The 23117-nt window shown below is 40.4% G+C and overlaps 1 protein-coding gene across 4 annotated transcripts in view; it reads right to left on the bottom strand.

Moving 5' to 3' along the window:
- LOC126483665 (neuroglian) overlaps positions 1-23117 on the bottom strand; it is a 215071-nt gene that overhangs the window by 3509 nt on the left and 188445 nt on the right. For all 4 annotated transcript variants that reach the window (XM_050106727.1, XM_050106728.1, XM_050106724.1 and 1 more), the window contains exons 21-22: positions 22810-23020; positions 10370-10473 (exon numbers count right to left, since the gene is read on the bottom strand). In XM_050106727.1, coding sequence (XP_049962684.1) covers positions 10370-10473; positions 22810-23020 — 315 coding nt within the window. The remainder of the gene's footprint in view (positions 1-10369; positions 10474-22809; positions 23021-23117) is intronic.

Below are 23117 nucleotides of genomic sequence, written 5' to 3'. Positions count from 1 at the left end.
CGAGGTATGTGGCTTGTTGGGTTGAGTAGGACCAGGTGAAGTGAATGGAGGAGAAGGTGTTGAGGTTCTGGAGGAATGTGGATGGGGTGTCCTCAACCTTGATCCAGATCACGAAGTTGTCATCAATGAATTTGAACCAGGTGAAGGATTTGGAATTCTGATGTTTCGGAAGGATTCCTACAGATGGCCCAGGAATAGGTTGGCATAGGATGGTATGATACAGGCACCCGTAACTGTACCCCAGATTTGTTTGTAGGTAATGCCTTCAAAGGAGAAGTATACCAAGGGTCTTACTGAGGCCTTTACAGACTGGAATTCCCTCCCAACCTTGGACAAAAACAGATATCCCATGCCTTATCTTTCCCGTCCCCCACCACCTCCCAATGTCCCATGACCCGGCCACAAGAAACATTCCCCTCATGACTCGGAACTACCCAGGACTGGAGCAACAGAATTACATTCTCCATCAGGGTTTCGACTGCCTCTTGTCCTACCCACTATCCTTCCCATAGTGGTATCCCGCCACTCACCAAACCTACACAAAATCCTCGTCCATCGCTACACAAGCCCTGCTCCCAACCCCTTACCTCATGGCTCATATGCTTGTAACAGACCTAGATGCAAGACCTCCCAACACAACCTACTCCAGTCCGGTCACAAACATCCCACCAAAGGCAGGGCTACCTGTGACACCAGTCATGTGATCTACAAGCTAAGCTGCAACTACAGGCTGCATTCTACGTGGGCATGACAACTAACAAACAGTCTGTCCGCATGAATGGCTACTGACAAACTGTGGCCAAGAAACAGCTGGACCACCTAATTGCAGAACACACTGCCCAACACTGCATTCTTCATTTCAGTGACTTCTTCACAGCCTGTGCCACCTGGATCCTTTCCACCAACGCCAGTTTTTCTGAATTGCACAGGTGGGAACTCTGGAGGAGATTAGTGTTAAACGTCCTGTCGACAACGAGGTCATTAGAGATGGAGCGCAAGCTCGGGTGAGGGAAGGAAACTGACCGTGCCCTTTCAGAGGAACCATCCCGGCATTTGCCTGAAGCGATTTAGGGAAATCACAGAAAACCTAAATCAGGATGGCCGGAGACGGGATTGAACCGTCGTCCTCCCGAATGCAAGTCCAGTGTGCTAACCACTGCGCCACCTCGCTCGGTCGTGGGAACTCTCCTTGCAATATATCCTATGCTCCCGTAACCCTCCTGAAGTGTTGACCACAAAGGACAGATTTCAGGCATAAGAAGAGATGAAAGTCGCTAGGAGCGAGGTCCGGGCTGTACGAAGGATGATCAAACGCGTCCCGGTGAAATTCCCGTAAGAGTTGTTTGGTCACATTCGCCATGTGAGGTCAGGCATTATCATGGAAAAAACAACACCTCAGCGCTTGTTCTGTCTTGCGCGGCGCAATTTCTTAATGATATCGCAGCAACCATCTGCATTGATTGTTCGGCCTCGTGGTAAGAAATCAACCAGCAAAATGCCTTTTCTGTACCAAAAAAACGGTGCACATGACTTTTCGAGGTGTCAAGAGTTGCTTAGGCTTAACCTTCGTTGGGGATGAAGTGTGCCTCCATTCCATTGATTGCTGTTTTGTTTCAGGGGTGTCGTACGATACCCAAGTTTCATCCCCCGTTACTATCCGAGAAAGAAAACCATTGCCCTCTTCAAGGTAGCGTGTCAAAAACTGAAGTGCACTGCCTATTCGTTGTTTTTTGTGTTGTTCAGTAAGAATTTTGAATACCCAGCGTGAGAAAAGTTTTCGAAATTTCAGTTTTTCAGTAACAATTTCATGAAATATTGATGGGTAAGATTTGCGGAACTTCCATAGTTCGCAATAAGTGTGAACTTAGGGCTGTGCTTAATCCTCTCCTCAATTGTGTGAACCAGTTCATCAGTAACCACAGACGGGCGTCTATTTCGTTCTTCATCATGCACTTGATCACGTCCTTCATTGAACAGTGTGACCCATCTTCTAACCATTGAATCACTCATAGCATTTTGTCCGTAAATCTCGCAGATTTGCCGATGAATTTCGTTTGGTTTAACTTTCTTTGCATTTAGAAAACGAATCACACATCTGATTTCACACGCGGCGGCATTTTCAATTACGGCTGACATTATAAAGAAGCACTGCAAAGCAGACGTCGGCAGGAGGGATCAGAAAATGGCGTACATGTCTTCTCCTTGAGTCAGAGCAACTGCCGCCCACTCTCGGAACTGCGATCGTAGCACTGCCGCGGATAGAAATAGAAACGGAACTTACTTTGTGGATGACCCTCGTATCAAAGAATTAAAGCAAATATGAAAAATACATCTTCAAGATTAACTATTTTTAACTATGTATTACTACATCGATTAAGAACTAAAGTAAATATGAAAAAGAAATCTTGACGCTTAGCTGTTTTTAACTATGTACCACTACATCGATTACATATGTGCCAGTAATGCTTTAAATAATGACGTAAATGGCCAGCTTCCTAGGCCAACTTTTCTTCAAGTGGCCTCTCTCCAAAGTGTTAACACTACTATACAATTCTCATCTATTCATATATCTACAGGAGTATTACAAAAGAAAGGCTAATTGACCAACTAAGAAATAAAATTATATGAGAAATCTAGACAGAAAAGGAAATCTGCAAACAAATGATGCAAATAAGCTAGAAGAAAGGGGGGGGGGGGTGGATTTATGGCTCCAAAAACAAGCTGCATATGAATCTCTGGAAAGACTTCTTACTTTGTCCTTATTGCCAGCATTTCCAAGATGCAATACCCTGCTGGTAACTTTGCTCTATTAAATTAGCTTGGTCAACTGAGATACACTGAAGAGCCAAAGAAACAGGCACACCGGCCTAATACTGTGTGGGGCACCTGCGAGCACGCGGAAGTGCCACAACATGATGTGGCATGGACTCAGCTAATGTCTAAAGTAGTGCTGTGGGGAATTGACACCATGAATCCTGCCGGGCTGTCCATAAATCCATAAGGGTACGAGGTGGTGGATATCTCTTCTGAATAGCACATTGCTAGGCATCCCAGATATGCTCAATAATGTTCATGTCTGGGGAGTATGGTGGCCAGCAGTTGTCTTTAAACTCAGAAGAGTGTTCCTGGAGCTCCTCTGTAGCAATTCTGGATGTACAGGGTGTCACACTGTCCTGCTGGAATTTCCTAAGTCTGTTAGGATGCACAATGGATGTGAATGGATGCAGGTGATCAGACAGGTTGCTTATGTGTGTGTCACCTGTCGAGTCATATCTAGTCATATCAGGGGTCCCATATCACTCCAATTGCACATGTCCCACACCATTACAGAGCCTCCACCAGCTTGAGCAGTCCCCTGCTGACATGCAAGGTCCAGGGATTAATGACGTTGTCTCTGTACACGTCCACCCACTCAATACAATTTGAAATGAGACTCGTCCGACCAAGCAACCTGTTTCCTGTCAGCTACAGTCCAATGTTGGTGTTGACAGGCCCAGGTGAGGTGAAAAGTTTTGTGTCATGCAGTCGGGAGTGGGCCTTTGGCTCTGAAAGCCCATATCGATGATGTTTCATTGAATGGTTCGCACATTGTCACTTGTTGATGGCCCAGCACTGAAATATGCAGCAATTTGCAGAAGGGTTGCACTTCTGTCATGCCAGGTGATTATCTTCAGACGTTGTTGGTGCCTTTCTTGCAGAATCTTTTCACGGCCGCAACAATGTCGGAGATTAGATGTTTGATGGAATTCCTGATATTTATGGTACACTCGTGAAATGATCATATGGGAAAATCCCCACTTCATCGTTACATCGGAGATGCTGTGACCCATCACTCATGCGCCAACTACAACACCATGTTCAAGCTCACTTGAATTGATTACCTGCCATTGTAGCAGCAGTAACCGATCTAACAACTGCACCAGACACTTCTTGTCTTATGTATGTGTTGCCAACTGCAGCAACATATTCTGTCTGTTTACATATCTCTGCATTTGAATATGCATGCATATACCAGTTTCTTTGGCACTTCAGTGGTTTCGTAGATCTTACCTCATTGATCTCAGTATGTTTAACTTATCCATTACTTGCTCTCCTGCCTTCCTCTTGCAAGGTTAATGGCTAATCAATTCAAGCTAATGAGCAATGCACAGCATCCTAATCCGTAAGGTACTGCCTTATTCCCAAACAAGCTGCCCCAGCATTAATCTACACTAATAATAAATCTTTGAAACTGTTGTGTCTGGCTGTCTTTGAACAAGCTAATCTCCACAACTACCAGATGAATTTTCATGGGGTTTTCACAGGTAATTTGAAAATAGTTTTGGGCAATGCATAGGCTATATTTCATGAAAATCTGAGCATGGAAAAATTGATATTCATACATATTATAAAAATTAATGTTAGTACCAAATCTCGTCCAAAATCTCTGGACCAGTTCCAACCAAACTTGGTACTTACTGTCTGCAAAAAATCGCTGGGAGGTAAAGACCACCTATCTATCAAAGGGGTGGGGGTGAAAGAGAAATGTTAACTATGATGTATGAATACCCAGATTTTATTCATTCAGTATTTGAGAATGAGAGCACTTAGTGACTTCAACAAACTTTACACACAATTCCAAACCTTTACAAAACTTTTCTTACTGACACCGCCTACATCATGAAAAACAGAAAAAGTTTATTGCTTACTACATTTTTGCTGTACATGCAGTAAAATTGTCGCATGAGGCCTGACATTCACATTTATTGCTTCTTTGTTACTAACTCTATTTTTAGCACATTTAGCTTACTGTCTGCAAAAAAATCGCTGGGTGGAGGGTACCCTGTACCACTACCAGTCATTTCCTTTCCTGTTCCACTCACAAATAGAGTGAGGCAAAAACGACTGTTTATATGCCTCCATATGAGCCCTAGTTTCTCTTATCTTATCTTCATGGTCCTTGCACAAAATGTATGTTGGCAGCAGTACAATCATTCAGCAGTCACCTTCAAATGACGGTTGTCTAAATTTTCCCACTTTTGAAAAGAATGTCCCCTTCCCTCCAGGGATTCCTATTTGATTTGCCGAACACCTCCGTAAGACTTGTGTGTTATTCGAACCTACCAGCAACAAATCTAGCAGCCCACCTCTGAATTGCTTTGACGTCTTCCTTCAATACGCCCCTGTACAGATCCCAAACACTAAAGCAATACTCAAGAATAAGTCACAACAGCCTCCTTTACAGGTGAACCACTCTTTTCTAAAATTCTCCCAATAATCTGATGACTGTGAGTCTTCCCTATCACAGTTCTCACATGCTCGTTCCATTTCATATCGCTTTGCAAAGTTGTGCCCAGATATTTAAATTACTTGACTGTCACGCAGGACACTAGTAATACTGTATCTGAACATTACAGTTTTGTCCTTCATATTCATCCACATTAACTTACACTTTTCCATATTTAGAGCTAGCTGCCATTCATCACAACAAGTAAGCCATCGTGTATCGTCCTAGAGTCATTCAACTTTGACACCTTACCATACACCACAGCACCATCAGCAAACAATTGCTGACTGCTACTCACCCTGTCTGCCAAATCATTTATGTACACAGAGAACAACAGTGGTCCTATCACACTTCCCTGGGGCACCCCTGACGATGCCCTTGTCCTCATGAACATTCACCATTGAAGACAGCATACTGGGTTTTATTTCTTAAAAAGTCTTGAAGCCACTCACATATTTGTGAACTTATTCCATATGCTCATACCTTCGTTAACAGCCTGCCACAGGGCAATGTCTCAAATGCTTTCTGGACATCTAGAAATATGGAATCTCCCTGTTGCCATTCATCCACAGTTCGCAGTATATCTTTTGAGAAAAGGGCATGCTGAGTTTCACTCAAGCAATGCTTTCTAAAACTGTGATTATTCATGGGCATAAACTTCTCAGTCTTGAGAAAGTTTATTATACTCGAACTGAGAATATGTTCAAGGATTCTGCATTCAAACCGAAGTTAGGGATACCGGTCTGTAATTTTGCAGGTCTGTTCCTTTACCTTTCTTATATATTGGAGTCACCCGTGCTTTTTTGCAGTCGCTTGGGGCTATGTGCATTATATTTCCATTGTTCCACTACACCAGAGATTTTTATAACTATGTCGTCAATATGGGAGTCAGTCTGATGGTCAAATGACTGTAATGTTTGTACGATTCTCCTTTGTGAATGGTTTCTTGAATGTGAAACTTAAAACTTTGGCTTTCGTTTTGCTCTCTTCAACTGCCACACCAGATTTGTCAACAAGGGACTGGGCCTTAGAACCACATATGATACTGAATCTACCTACAAAATCATATCATTGTCCAACACACAGTTCATCGGAAGAGATGAGGGAAGGAGGAGATGGACAGAAAGGTGGACTAATAGAACTAAAATAAATATGTACCAGGGTAACACTGGGTACTCAGCTAGTCTTGAATAAATCTACAAAATTTTACATGCAGTGTTTACCACAAGGAGTATGATTTCTGTCATTTTATAACCTAACCGTTCCAATTGTTTGTCTCCACTTTACTCTTTGTATATTTTTATTTCTAGCTTATAAGGGCGGTGGCTTTTTCCATCAGATATAAAGACTTTTCTGCCTTTGAGTTGGCGTATTAGCTTATATGCTTCGATTTTACATCTAGCAAAGCAGATTGCTACTTGAGTCATAATCTACACCTGAATCTGTAATCTGCAAACCACTGTCATGTGCTTGGCAGAGGCTACACCCCACTGTACCAGTTATTAGGGTTTTTGCCCATTCTATTCACATATTGAGTGCAGGAACAATGACTGCTAAATGCATCTGTGTGTGCTGTAATTAATCTAATCTTGTTCTCACAATCCCTATGTGGGAAATATGCAGGAGGCTGTAATACATTGTATTCCTAGAATCATCATTTAAAGCCATTTCTTGAAACTTTGTAGCTGACTTTATCAGAACAGTTTGCGTCTACCTTAAAGAGTCTGCCAGATCAGTTTCTTCAGCATCTCTGTGACACTCTCCCATGGGTAAAACAAACCTGTGACCATTTGCGCTGCCTTTTTCTGTATACATTCAATATTCCATGTTGGTCCTATTTGGTCTGGTCCCACACACTTGAGCAATATTCTGGAATGGGACGCACAATTGCTTTGTAAGCAATCTCGTTTGTAGATTGACTGCACTTCCCCAGTAGTCTACCAATAAACCGACATCTACCACCTGCTTTACCCACAATGAAGCCTATGTGATCATTCTATTTCATATCCCTACAAAATGTTATACCCAGGTATTTGCATGAGTTTGCCGATTCCAAATGTGACTCATTGATATTATACTCATAGTATCCTGTGTTTTTTCATTCTGTGATATATGAAATTTACTCCTGCCATTGTACAACTGCGATTTCACTGCAGCTTGAAATGAACACTTTGCAGTATCAGTTTGCATGAGGCATCAAAATATTAGTAGTAAACTTCCAAGAATTATTATTGTCTTACCTCTGCAGGATACCTAGACCAAGGTAGCAAATCCGCCACCCGCTGATGCTGTTTCTGCTTTCCTTTGCTGACGACCATACTGACCAATGAAAGAACCATCTTCATTCATACCTTCTGCGTGGCCACACGCCGGCATCCAAAAGCAAAAATGTTACATACAAAAAATAGCTACAAAGCTACAACAACAAAACAGAAAAAGCAGCATGCAAAACACAGTAAAACAAAATGGTGCTAATATAAGACAGAAAGAGAATGTAAAAAATTTTCTCATCTCTCTGGGGCATCAACATGCGTGTGACACAAAATACATTTTCTTTCGAGTGCTGTAAGTATACTTTCCAGACAAACATATTACGAGATGAAATAAAGTGTCAAACAGCCAAATACAGTATCTCTTACCATTAACACTGCACTCTTGTTCACAAGGAAGAAATGTGGTCACCAGACAAACTATACTTCCACGAGTTTTGAAAGATCTAAGCTCAATAATAACAACTGAGATATATTTTACAAAATTATTTGTCTCCCATCTTGTCATTTAATTATATTCAGAGAACTGTTGTAACTGTATCATTTTGGCATCAGGCATCAGGCACAAAAGCGCAAGTACAAGTTTTATGCATCAAAGAATGCACCTCAAGACCCTTGCCCCAAATCTATCATTGTGGGGACATTAACACATCAATAATATATCACATCATGGGTATTCTAGTTCTGCATTCTGTTGCATCCAGCACCTCCTACAGAAAGGTGGAGGTCAACATATACTGTGGCAAACGCTGGTGTGTATAGAAACTCAACTGAGATAAGAAATCCACTTCTGCTAAACACCAATGTACTATATCATGTGTATATGAGTGAGTAAGCAAAAAGGAAATTTCTTGTCTTAAAGATGGGGAACTATCCTATACAGTAGGGTAATAACAAGTCTGTCAGCAGCACGGATATACTAACCTACAAAGGAGACAAAATCTCTGAAGATGGGGTAAAATACTCTGCAAGTATAACAGTACTCCATTTAAACTGAGTACAGACTACACTGGAGGGAATGTAAGAACATTACAAAACACAGGAGAATTAGAAAACTTAAATGTATGATTTAGTGAAGAATTTGAGCAGGAAAAAGGGGAAAAAACATGTTCTACTGAGGAAAGAGAGAAAGCTGAAACAGGAGTTGTCACCCTGCTAACAAATCAAACTAGAAAATACTCATCATGTGAAAAACTACAGTGACAAGTTGATGTTCATTAAATTCCAAGGACACTGTAGTAATTCAAGTGTAAATGCAAACAAATGACCACCATGGCTATAAAGTTGAGATCATGAACAGAGAACTAAGATACATCATGGTTTAAGAAGCTAAATGGTAACTTATATAATGTAACTGGATAGATAAGAAATTTACTCGTTAAGTTGCGGCAGGAGAACACACACATATAACAAAAGCACTGGAATTTGCAAGCTTTTGCAGTCAGTAGCTCCTTCTGACAGAAAGGCTGAACGGGAATGGACAAAAGTGTAGGAAAACAGCTGGTGAGGTTTAGGACAAGAAGAAACTTTGGAAAAGTTGTCCAGAACCTTGACTTTAGGGAAGACTTACCAGATGGGATGAGAACGAAAGACTGATTGCTGGGGGCTACACAGGAAAAATTTGAAAACCTGAGAGTGTATTCCAACCTACGACATTTTTGTTCAGTACCAGTTCACATTAAACATTTTTAAAATTTTGCTAGCTCTTTATCAATTTCTTTCAGGCTTAATCTGTAATTTACGGTCGTATGCTTCTGAGAAAGCTCTAGTTTTTTATTACTTCAACTTATCTACTTTTGACATTTCAACTCCTTCTCTACTTCTTGAATTTCAACAGAAATTTCATTAGTAATTGGTTATGATCACTATCAATGTCAGCAGCTGTATAACTTTCAGTCCTTCATTTGAGACAAGAATTTTTGTTTTCCTGAAATATTGGCAGAATTTTATTGATCTTTCTTCCACCTCATTTTTCTTGCCAAGGTAGAGCTTTCCTTTTACTTTTTGTTCTCTATCTTACTTTGTGATTGCACTCCTGTCTTCCATTATGGTTAAATTCTCAACCCCTTTGATATATTTTGCATGTTTTTCTGTTTCAATGTCATTCACATCTGTGGTTACCAATTTACATATACAATTACAGTATCTATTGGATGTCCATTCAATGTCATCAGTAGTGTTCTTTCTGTTGTTGCAGATAATCTTTTGTTCTATCACAAAGTCTCCTATTTGCTCTTATTCCTACTGCTGCTTTACTATTATATAACCCACAATGAATAAGCCCATGATCTTCACATCAAAAATCTCCCCATTCTCTCCATCATATCTCACTGACTCTTAAAATATTTATCAGCATTCTTCCTATTTCAACCTTCAGATTCTTCTAGTTTTCCACGCTACTTTTGTGCTGTAACATTCCATATATCCACAGTAATTAGCATTCTATTTTTGTACGACATCTCCTATCAAGTAGACTGTCAGAGTTCCAAATGGGGGGAATATTTTAACCTGGCGGTAGCCATTATAACATTATGGCAGTCTCTCCACACACACACACACACACACACACACACACACACACACACACTATAATACAGGTTCAGCTATCAATTCTGCATGAGTCTTCAGGTGCCATTAACTACTGTCAATGTGGGAAAACTTCCAAGTCATAAAAAGTAATTTCTCAATTTTACTGATATATACTAACCTGTGAAAGAGAATGGCTGGTTAAATATACTTACACCACACTGAGTTACGAAACACTATTAAAGCAAGCAAGTTAAAAAAAAGTCTCATTCTGTAATTTCATTCAAGTCATAAGACATTCACGCACCTGTATCACCATCACCATACTCCGCCATTGAATCCGTATCACTTTCTGGTGCAGCTTTCTGATCACTGGCAGTTGATCCACGACCATGTGACTTGTTATCAAGCCTAAATGAAATGAAGTAAAATGAATAAATAAATACACATGAGGAAAAATAGAAGATTTGTGTGTGTGTGTGTGTGTGTGTGTGTGTGTGTGTGAGAGAGAGAGAGAGAGAGAGAGAGAGAGAGAGAGAGCAGGGGAGGGGGGGGGGGGGTAGATTAGACATTCATTCCACACATTTCAGACTAGACGTACACAATGCACTTTGGTCCACCTGTATGTTGGATGCCATGTTTTGCTTATTCTCTTATTCTCAAATGTTTGTGTAGATTTTCTTTCAGAGTCCTGCAATATGAAATTCTTTGTTGACATGGTACCACAAAAATCAGTCCCACTTACTAACTCAAATCCATACCGACAAGTTTTACAAAGTATTTCACTATTAACTCTGAACTGGTTTATACTGATGGTGGATGAGTATTCGTATCCAATTTGCTATATATACCTGCCAACTTCTGAAATGGGCTATCAATAAAACTCATGCTTGACAAAAAAATCTAATGAATTTTATTATACCCCGGCTTGACGAAAAAAATAATACTTTTGTGCTGTTGTTGTTGTTGTTGTTGTGGTCTTCAGTCCTACGACTGGTTTGATGCAGCTCTCCATGCTAATCTATCCTGTGCAAGCTCATTCATCTCCCAGTACCTACTGCAACCTACATCCTTCTGAATCTGCTTAGTGTATTCATCTTTTGGTCTCCCTCTACGATTTTTACCCTCCACGCTGCCCTTCAATGCTAAATTTGTGATCCCTTGATGCCTCAGGACATGTCCTACCAGCCAATCCCTTCTTCTAGTCAAGTTGTGCCACAAACTTCTCTTCTCCCCAATCCTATTCAATACCTCCTCATTAGTTACGTGATCTACCCACCTAATCTTCAACATTCTTCTGTAGCACCACATTTCGAAAGCTTCTATTCTCTTCCTGTCCAAACTATTTATTGTCCATGTTTCACTTCCATACATGGCTACACTCCATACAAATACTTTCAGAAATGACTTCCTGACACTTAAATCTATACTCGATGTTAACAAATTTCTCTTCTTCAGAAACTCTTTCCTTGCCATTGCCAGTCTACATTTTATATCCTCTCTACTTCGACCATCATCAGTTATTTTGCTCCCCAAATACCAAAACTCCTTTACTACTTTAAGTGTCTCATTTCCTAATATAATTCCCTCAGCATCACCCGACTTAATTCGACTACATTCCATTACCCTTGTTTTGCTTTTGTCGATGTTCATCTTATATCCTCCTTTCAAGACACTGTCCATTCCATTCAACTGCTCTTCCAAGTCCTTTGCTGTCTCTGACAGAATTACAATGTCATCGATGAACCTCAAAGTTTTTATTTCTTCTCCCTGGATTTTAATACCTACTCCAAATTTTTCTTTTGTTTCCTTTACTGCTTGCTCAATATACAGATTGAATAACATCGGGGAGAGGCTACAACCCTGTCTCACTCCCTTCCCAACCACCGCTTCCCTTTCATGCCCCTCAACTCTTGTAACTGCCATCTGGTTTCTGTACAAATTGTAAATAGCCTTCCGCTCCCTGTATTTTACCCCTGCCACCTTTAGAATTTGAAAGAGAGTATTCCAGTCAACATTGTCAAAAGCTTTCTCTAAGTCTACAAATGCTAGAAACGTAGGTTTCCCTTTCCTTAATCTTTCTTCTAAGATAAGTCGTAAGGTCAGTATTGCCTCATGTGTTCCAACATTTCTATGGAATCCAAACTGATCTTCCCCGAGGTCGGCTTCTATCAGTTTTTCCATTCGTCTGTAAATAATTTGTGTTAGTATTTTGCAGCTGTGACTTACTAAACTGATAGTTCGGTAATTTTCACATCTGTCAACACCTGCTTTCTTTGGGATTGGAATTATTATATTCTTCTTGAAGTCTGAGGGTATTTTGCCTGTCTCGTACATCTTGCTCACCAGATGGAAGAGTTTTGTCAGGGCTGGCTCTCCCAAGGCTGTCAGTAGTTCTAATGGAATGTTGTCTACTCCCGGGGCCTTGTTTCGATTTAGGTCTTTCAGTGCTCTGTCAAACTCTTCACGCAGTATCGTATCTCCCATTTCATCTTCATCGACATCTTCTTCCATTTCCATAATATTGTCCTCAAGTACATCGCCCTTGTACAGACCCTCTATATACTCCTTCCACCTTTCTGCTTTCCCCTCTTTGCTTAGAACTGGGTTTCCATCTGAGCTCTTGATATTAATACAAGTGGCTCTCGTTTCTCCAAAGGTCTCTTTAATTTTCCTGTAGGCTGTATCTACCTTACCCCTAGTGAGATAAGCCTCCACATCCTTACATTTGTCCTCTAGCCATGCCTGCTTAGCCATTTTGCACTTCCTGTCAATCTCATTTTTGGGACGTTTGTATTCCTTTTTGCCTGCTTCATTTACTGCATTTTTATATTTTCTCCTCTCATCAATTAAATTCAATATTTCTTCTGTTACCCAAGGATTTCTTGTAGCCCTCGTCTTTTTACCTACTTGATCCTCTGCTGCCTTCACTACTTCATCCCTCAGAGCTACCCATTCGTCTTCTACTGTATTTCTTTCCCCCATTCCTGTCAATCATTCCCTTATGCTCTCCCTGAAACTCTGTACAACCTCTGGTTCTTTCAGTTTATCCAGGTCCCATCTCCTTAAGTTCCCACCTTTTTGCAATTGCTTCAGTTTTAATCTACAGTTCATAACCAATAGATTGTGGTCAGAGTCCACATCTGCCCCAGGAAATGTTTTACAATTTAAAACCTGGTTCCTAAATCTCTGTCTTACCATTATATAATCTATCTGATACCTTTTAGTATCTCCAGGATTCTTCCATATATATACACCTTCTCTTTTATGATTCTTGAACCAAGTGTTAGCTATGATTAAGTTATGCTCTGTGCAAAATTCTAACAGACGGCTTCCTCTTTCATTTCTTAGCCCCAATCCATATTCACCTACTATGTTTCCTTCTCTCCCTTTTCCTACTCTAGAATTCCAGTCACCCATTACTATTAAATTTTCGTCTCCATTCACTACCTGAATAATTTCTTTTATCTCATCATACATTTCTTCAATTTCTTCGTCATCTGCAGAGCTAGTTGGCATATAAACTTGTACTACTGTAGTAGGCGTGGGCTTCGTGTCTATCTTGGCCACAATAATGCGTTCACTATGCTGTTTGTAGTAGCTTACCCGTACACCTATTTTTTTATTCATTATTAAACTTACTCCTGCATTACCCCTATTTGATTTTGTATTTATAACCCTGTATTCACCTGACCAGAAGTCTTGTTCCTCCTGGCACCGAACTTCACTAATTCCCACTATATCTAACTTTAACCTATCCATTTCCCTTTTTAAATTTTCTAACCTACCTGCCCGATTAAGGGATCTGACATTCCACGCTCCGATCCGTAGAATACCAGTTTTCTTTCTCCTGATAACGACGTCCTCCTGAGTAGTCCCCGCCCGGAGATCCGAATGGGGGACTATTTTACCTCCGGAATATTTTACCCAAGAGGACGCCATCATCATTTAACCATAAAGTAAAGCTGCATGCCCTCGGGATAAGTTACGGCTGTAGTTTCCCCTTGCTTTCAGCCGTTCGCAGTACCACAACAGCAAAGCCGTTTTGGTAAATGTTACAAGGCCAGATCAGTCAATCATCCAGACTGTTGCCCCTGCAACTACTGAAAAGGCTGCTACCCCTCTTCAGGAACCACACGTTTGTCTGGCCTCTCAACGGATACCCCTCCGTTGTGGTTGCACCTACGGTACGGCTATCTGTATCGTTGAGGCATGCAATGCTCCCCACCAACTTCAAGGTCCATGGTTCATGGGGGGAGGACTTTTGTGCTACAAAATACAATAATTCATGTTTTAAACAGGATAGTTCAATGAAATCAAACCTACTTACATCATAGCCAATGATTTGTATATGAACATAACAATAAAGAAGAAATCAATGTTAAAGAGCAGCAGAAGAAAAAAACAATGTTAAAGAGCAGCAGAAGAAGAAATCAATGTTAAACACCAGCAGAAGAAGAAATCAATGTTAAACAGCAGCAGGTGCGGTGAATATTAGTTTGGACTTCCTTGATAAATGAAGCAGATACAGAATAACTGACAAAGCTTTTACACAATAAAAGTTGTTCAACATAACACAGGCAAGAAAAATATAATACACACTGCAAATCGCACGCGAGTTTGACCTTAAAAGTCACAGTTTTGGCATTTTTAGCTTCCTGCAACAAGTCCTGAGAAAATGATTTGTCATAACTGGGACCGGAACTCATGGTCTTCAAAAGAGAAATAGACTCCAGAGATTCACTGAACATGGATGATATGAACTCTGTTCAATTTCTCTTCGCAAGGCTGAAACACCTTCTTATTCTGCATTGCTATGGGGAATGGTGAGAACAGAGAGTATTACTATAGAAAGTCAGTTGAACTTAAAAGACATCCATCAGCTCCAAAAAGTCTTGGTATTTGTGCCCCACTGCAATTGCTTAGTATCATCTACCTGAAGAACTGTGAACTGCTGATGAAGAGCTGTGAACTGCTTCTGAAGCTCATTCACCACCTCACCTGTAATTTCATTCTCTTCCTTGCACAATACGATAGGAAATTTTCCCAAGAAAAAACAATTGGAAGAAAACTGTCCATCTTTAATTTTGTCTAACCTAGCAACTTGAGCATGCTTTAACACATCATCCTTGAGTGGAAACTTGATGATAATGTAGTCACAGGCAGTGCAAATGTAGTTTATCACCAATGAAAAGAAATGAGATTTATCTGTAATCCTGGATATCATTCACTATGTTCGAAGTCTGAATGTCAATAACTAACTCATCATCACTTCTTTGCTTTTGAATCAAGTTGTGCTCCATTTCAAGCAATTATGAGCTTTAGTGAACAACTGCTTTAGCAAATCCATTAGAAGTTGTAACAAGAAGTGAACTTGTAGGGAAGAAGTCTCAAGGGCAACATTCAATTTGTCAAATACAGGCATAGCCACATGAAGGGAAGTGCAAAAGGCCTTGTTTAAGTTTGAGGACAAGACCATAAACAATTTTACCTTACATGTTGTGGCAGATGTCTTACTTCTAAAGATGGGTTTGTCTCATTTGGAATAATATGCTATTCTTTTAATGGCATGTGTAATAGCAGAATCAAGAATTCTCTTCTTCTGATACTCTTGAATCCCCTCTGTTCAACTCTAGGTATTCTAAAAGATGTCAAGCTTGAGGAAATGTTTTGGGTACATAATATTACTTCCTCCTTGAAGAAAGGAAGAGGTGGATACTAATGGTCCAGTAGTCTATCCGAACATCTGACTAAAGATAACCATGTAGTATGTACATGCTTCAGAATTTTCTTTGCCTCTTTATTGTGCAAGTTCTGAAATTTCTGAAGGCATTCTTTTCTTTTGACGTTCTTCTCTAAAGAATAAAATATATCAACAAAGATCTCATCCACTTTAAGTGGTAATCTTGCAGCACTTTTTTTCAGCTGCTAGATTAATCAGGTGCCAAATGCAACCTATGACTGCAATACCTGGTTGAACTTCCTTCAGAACTGCTGAAACACCATTTTCGTGTCCTATTATAACAGCAGCATTGTCGGAACAGAAAGCCACACAGTTTTCAATTGGTATGTTATGAGAATTCAGCTGTTATAACATCAGGTTACCTGTGTTTCGCCCTGTTGAGCCCCCGTCTAACACTGGCATCGACAGCACAGTGTTCAGTTCTTTTTCCTGCAGAATATCATAGAATGTAACAACAACAGGATACAACTTGGCATTGGAATCATTGCTTCCATCCGTTGCCAAAGAAAATGGTTCATTCTGAAGGCACATAAAACTTCAGATGATGCATTTTCTGCCATTTTATTTACAATGCAAGTCGTTTTTATATGACCACAGCTATATTTCTTTGCAACTTCTGATGTGTGAAACATAATCTTACATAAAGCACCAGCACAATCAGCTGCACCTAAGGGAACATTGTGTTCCATCAAAAAGGAAGTAAACAGACACTCGGCCCTAATTATGTCACTGTCAATGTTTCCAGACTTGGCAAAGAAAAAAGTGTTGATTTTCTTGTTACCTTCCTTCACTTTAACATAATTTATGTTTTTACCGCACTTCACAGGATTTCTCAAATTGTTTCTTCCACCATACGCAATATTAATATCACACCCACATAACATGCAGAAGGCAAATTTTTCTCCCTTTCTATATTTTAGTACGCATGGAAAATCAGCAGAATATGATTCTTTAAACGTCTGGAAGTACTGTTTCTTAAAGGGTTTATTCATGAATCTTACAACAGGAATACAGCATATGAAAATGTCCAAGAACAAATGTTTCGATACATATCGAATGGAACCTGGATAACAGAATGTCACATACAAGTTATGACATAAACATTCAAGGCAGTCAAACACTTTCTTGAAACATCTCGAAGCAAACAAAGTCTTAATCAACATGACGCCAACCTCGTGAATGTAGAATAAGCACATTGGGGGGGGAGGGGGGGGGGGGGAGGAAAGCCGCCAACAACAACCCCCCCCCCCAACACACACACGTAAGAATTAAATGTAACTAGTTCATACATGGTCAAAGAATATGGTTAAATCACAGCAAGTGAACGGAGCAGAACAAAGAAATTGCTGAGCAGAACCTGTCAACATATAAGACTCACAGAGAAGAACTGTTATCCCAGCTTTAAATTCAGTTCCAATGACGACACAAACATCACACAGTCAGAAGTACCAATCATATCAAAGAATAAATTATGGACTATCGTAGACTTGTCATGTTGATTAATCAGGTTTCTGCCGGTTATTCACGTCTTTCCTGCACAATATTTCAATTACGTACCTCACAGTCTTCAGGTGCTGCCTAATACTGATTCCAGTGTGGAACAAGTCCAGTATTTATGCCTACGTTGTGCTAGGTGCAAGAAGTTGCACATTTGCCATATGTTGGGCCAATATCTGCCAAAATCAACAGAATTCTCCAAAAACATAACATTAAAAGCATGTTCCATCCACCCACCAAGATTAAAGCTCTGCTAGGGGATGTGATGGATGACCTGTGTCTACAGAAACGGGCATTTACCATGTACCATGTGAATGTGGTATGGCATACATCGGCCATTGACCAGGACCATTGACATCAGGTGCAAAGAGCACCAAAGGCACACAAAACTGAGGCAGGCAACCAAGTCAGCGATTGCCGAGCATTGTTTAGACCTCAACCATTCTATGAAGTATAATGATACCGGCTTGGAACCCAGCACTCGATCTTCTGAAGACGCAACGTAGGCAACATTCAGTCCCCAAGAGACACAAGTATAAGGTTTGAATTAGACGTGACAGCCCGGTACATGTAACTAAGGATGTATGTGAAATGGCACCTCAAAGAACAGACAAAGTATCTGAGGATGTTCTTCCGAGTCTCAAGTGTCGGTTTGAACACAATCGGCCTGAAAGTGACACTGCAGCCGCTCCTGGAGAGCAAGAACTTCGGACATCATGCCTAACAGGATACAGACAGTAACAGAACATCCTAATTCACAGAAGGACTCCAAATTATGACAGTTGGAAGATAGAACGTCTAGCACAGCTTGGATGCCATTCAGAACTTAATTCAGCTATACTGACAACGGATAATAACCACAAAGCACACGCACAGTGTACAGAACAGCAGCGGCCGGAAGAAAATGCTACATCCGTTGCTATTGGTCGGCGCACACCACAGACGAAGTGCCAGATGCGGCACGGACCACAAAGGGAACGCCTAGCACAACTTAGCCATAAATACCAGACTCATTCCACACTGGAATCAGGATTAGACAGCACCTGAAGGGGACTGCGAGTCACACAGTTGAAATATCATGCAGGAAAGACGCAAATAACCGGCAGAAACCCGCTTAATCAACACGACAATGCCTCGCCGGGAAAGCTTGAAGAATTATATCGTAGACTTGCCTTCGACCCACGCAAACAATCAACTGTACGGAAGTGGGATGATTATTGAATGTTAAAGTTTCAAATTTTTGTCCATGAAGTCTTAAATTGACATTGTACATCTGTAACGCCATAAAATGCTGCAATTCCTATAAATTTTAAGGATAAACTGTAAAAGTTGGCAGGCTTGACTACAGTATGGAGATACCTCCCCTTATCTGATTACTTGGATGTACAGGGTGATTATAATTTAAGTAAACTGCTGTAAAAATAGAACCACTTCTAAGAATGATGTCAAATTTGAATGTAATATTATCACACCAGAAGAAAACACTATGGAAACAAAATTTTAACGAAAATTTTACCTCTAGATGGCTCCTTAAGTGGCAGAATATACAAAATACACTGAGGTGACAAAAGTCATGTGATAGTGGCTCTGAGCACTATAGGACTTAACCATGTGATAGTGGTATGCAAATATACAAATGGTGGTAGTATCACATACACGAGATAGGAAAGGACAGTCATTCGCAGAGTTGTGATTTGTACACAGGTGACTCATATGAGAACGTTCCCAATGTGATTATGGCCGCACGATGAGAATTAACAGAGTCTGGACGCAGACTGGTAGTGAGAGGTAGATGTGTGGGACATTCCATTTTGAAAATCAGCAGAGAATTCAATATTTTGAGATCCGCAGTTTGAACAGTATGCCGAAGACACCAAATTGCAACCATTATCTTTCACCACAGACAACGCAGTGACCAATGACCTTCACTTAACAACTGAGAGCAGTGGCGTTTGTGCAGAGTTATCAGTGTTAACAGACAAGCAATACTGCGTGAAATAACCTCAGAAATCAGTATGTGATGTACGATGAACATATCCATTAGGACAGTGTGACGATATTTGGCGTTAATGGTCTATGGCAACAGACGACCAGTGTGAGTGCCTTTGCTAACAGCACAATATCCCCTGCACTGCCTCTCCTAGTCTCATGACCATATTGGTTGGAATCTAGATGACTGGAAAGCCATGCCCTGGTCAGATGATTCCTGATACCAGCTGGTAAGAGCTGTGGTAGGGTTCGAGTGTGGTGCAGACCTGCAGACCCCACTAAACCATAGACCCAAGTTGTCAACAAAGAACTGTGCAGTCTGGTGGTGGCTCTATAATGTTGTGGGCGGTGTTTACATGGAATGCACTGGGACTTCTGGTCCAATTGAACCAGTTATTGAGTGAAAAGGGTTATGTTCAGCTACTTTTGAGACCATCTGCAGCTATTCATGGACTACTTGTGTAACGATGGAATTTTTATGGTTGATAATGTGCCATGTCACCACTCACGATTGGTTTGGAAAGCATTCTGGACAATTGGAACAAATGATTTAGCCACCCAAATCGCCCAACATAAGTTCCATCGATCATTTAGGGGACATAATTGAGAGGTCAGTTCGTTCACAAAATCCTGCACCGACAACACTTCTGCAATTATGGATGGCTGTAAAGGCAGCGTGGCTTGAATTTTTCTGCAGGGGACTTCCAACAACTTGTTGAGTACATGCCACATTGAGTTGCTGCACTACACTGGACAAAAGGTGGTATCCCGTGACTTTTGTTACCTCAGTGTAAAAGATGGGGTGCACAAGACTGTTCCTAAGTTTGAATCTAAGACACTTAGGAAGTCTGTCTCAACACTGGATCGCATGCTTCTGGTTCTGGACACTCAGCAGTATAAAAAAGGCATTGGTCTGACGTCTGCTAAGGGTCTGGAGAAAATGATTACGAAATTCAAAAAGACACATTCTCTTCAAGTGTCAAGAGGAGGAAAGCAACTGAGCTTATGTCAGTAGAAGATGCAGCTACATCACTCTGGAGGGGTCGAGCAGTGGTGTGCAAACATGCAGTGGACTGGGAATTGGCAGAATTCTGGACATGCCTGTGAGCGCTGCACACAAAATTCTACAAAACATCCTGCACTGCTATCCATGCAACATTACCCATGTTCAGAAGCTGCTTCATACTGATCTGCCAGTAAAACAAACATTTGCTCTAGAATTTCTTGCTCACATGGAAGTGGACAATGAATCGCCAGGGGACATCTGTGGCCAGACAAAGCCCATTTCCATCACACCAAGGACAATTCAATACACACAACTGCAGAATTTGGGCATATCAACCAGAACCTTTTTATTCTACAGAGGTGACTGTGATGGTATCGTTTATCATAGGGCCACATTTTTGTTGAGGAGATGGATCCTGTTACTTGTACTGCCTTTTGCACTCCAATCTCATTCCAACCCCATCAACAGTATGGGTATGTAGGTAGAATCGATTTTGTGCAAGATGGAGCCCCTCCGCGCATTGCACAGCCAGTGAGGCAGCTGCTACAGAAGCATTTTGGAATTTCTAGAATTCTCAGTCATCATTTCCCCACAGCTTGGCCATCCACGTCATTATGTGAAAGAAGCTGTGTTCAGTGCTCAAATTACAAACACAGGGAATTGAAGGCACGTACTGCGCAACACATTCTAACGTGACCCGAAACATTCCATCTGTTGTGGAACATGCTGTTTCTCGACTTCAACTTGTGACAGAAACGATGGACAGCATACACTACTGAACATGTCTTGCACCAGTTTCACAACAATTAAAAACTGATTTCATCATTGCTTTTTATGTGGTTTTTGGCCCGAGGACAATTAAAAACCTATTTTTCCCATCCAACGTGTATGACCTTGTCATGGTGGATGGGCTTACCTTACACTGCCACAACTGCTGAATGTCGAACTTTCACACTGCACAGTACTTTGGGTACAATGTGCAACTCACACCTCACACCACAGTCATTGTATTGTGATTTATCTGCCATTTGTAGTCAAACAGCATAATGTAGTGGAAAATTTTCACCCCCCCCCCCCCCCCCCCCGCCCATAATGTTGCCCCCTTCTTCAACAATATTCCATTCAAAGTTGGCAACATTCTTTAAGTATAATCATCCTGTACTAAGCAATTAGGGAACACAGACATAACAGAAATTACCTTGTTTTAGTAACCACATTTGATGGCACAAGACTTTGGTAACTATCCAGAAAGTTTTAATATAGTTACCTCACACACAATTGAAAGAAATCTCAAAGTAAACTTTCAAAGTCAAGATAAGATACACTGGATTGTTTGGGGAAAGGGGGGGGGGGGTGTTATGCTTGGGTGTTAGTTCACATTTTCTGCAGTTTTTCACATCACTGTGAAATATACCAGGACAGTTAATAGATTATATCTTCAAAAGTACATAGCACCAAACAGTCAGCACTAGGATATCTGCCTGTAAATACCAGTGTTCACACAATCACAGGATAATTAATTATAATTAGTGACAATGGAAACATTATCTTAATCTAAGAAAAAACTGCCAACAGCTATCTATGGTTATATCTGTAGGTTTCAAATATTCTTAAAAGAGTATATTTGACTAAATGACAATTGATTATGTATGCAGTGTCTATAATTAAATGAACAGAAGCTCTAACAATTTTGAAGTTTTCAAATGAGCCATGAATATTTGGATCTGTAAGCTCCCAGCAATGATATACAGCTCACCTTCACTCATATTTAGAAGACAACTTTCGCAAATGATATTTTACTTCGCTTCCTTAGTAACAGAAGTCATAAATATTGGACAGCACCATAGATCTTTCTGTTGGTCACAAATATAAAATGCAGCAAATAATATTTGAAGATTCAAGTTGCAACCAGCATACAAATATGCATACTTTCTTGGTGAGAATTGGGAGTATTGTGGCTTGGTTACTATGCCATACCATGGACCCTAGTGTATAAAGTGATTCAGAAAAAAGACTACAATGGTTTTGCAAGTATATAGGCAAGGTTAATCTTGTCAGTGTCACGCACATTTTCTCAAGCAAGTGGAAAAGTAACAGCAACACAACCTTCTTCAATGAAAGCAGGAATTTATATCTATTGTATATTTAATTTATATTAATGAATCACTGCACTGCAAATGGATCAGGTCTATAATCATTTATGTTTTAACTTTCCTCAATTTTACTGGCACAAAAATATACCTTCGTGGAAAGGTAATCAAATTAGCTCCATATTATTGAAAACTGGTAGTGTTGTTTCATTATGAAGACCTGGAATGCTATTAAACATTTCAAAAATAATATACCATCGCTTAAATGTTCCACTAAAGACAAAACAATGGAAAGGGTGAAAATTTTAACCAGGTAAATTAGAAGAAATATAACATTTCTGAATTTTTAGTCCAAGTACTATATCTAGACTCACAATACAATACCTATGTCAACAACATATTCAGATATTAAAATAACTTACGGCTGTGAATACTCATGGAAGCCTGGTTCATCCGGATAATCACTGCGCCCATGTGCTGCTTCCCTCTCATGAACAGCATACTTTCCGCCACGATTCCGCTTTATTATACATACAATGACCAATACTAGCAATAGGAAAGCAATTGCCAGCATCATTCCAATGAACCATCCTGCTGTAGCCACATTTTCCTTAGGCTGGATGATTGGACCTTCTGGGAAGAGAAAAAAAAATGATGATGACACTGCAAAATGTGAATCCACTTGAGGAAAGGTGATGTTTCACACACTGCCAGGCAAACTGTTTACAAA

The sequence above is a fragment of the Schistocerca serialis genome, chromosome 6, assembly GCF_023864345.2.
Source record: "Schistocerca serialis cubense isolate TAMUIC-IGC-003099 chromosome 6, iqSchSeri2.2, whole genome shotgun sequence".
NCBI lineage: Eukaryota > Metazoa > Arthropoda > Insecta > Orthoptera > Acrididae > Schistocerca > Schistocerca serialis.
This window is presented reverse-complemented; position numbering and strand designations above follow the sequence as displayed.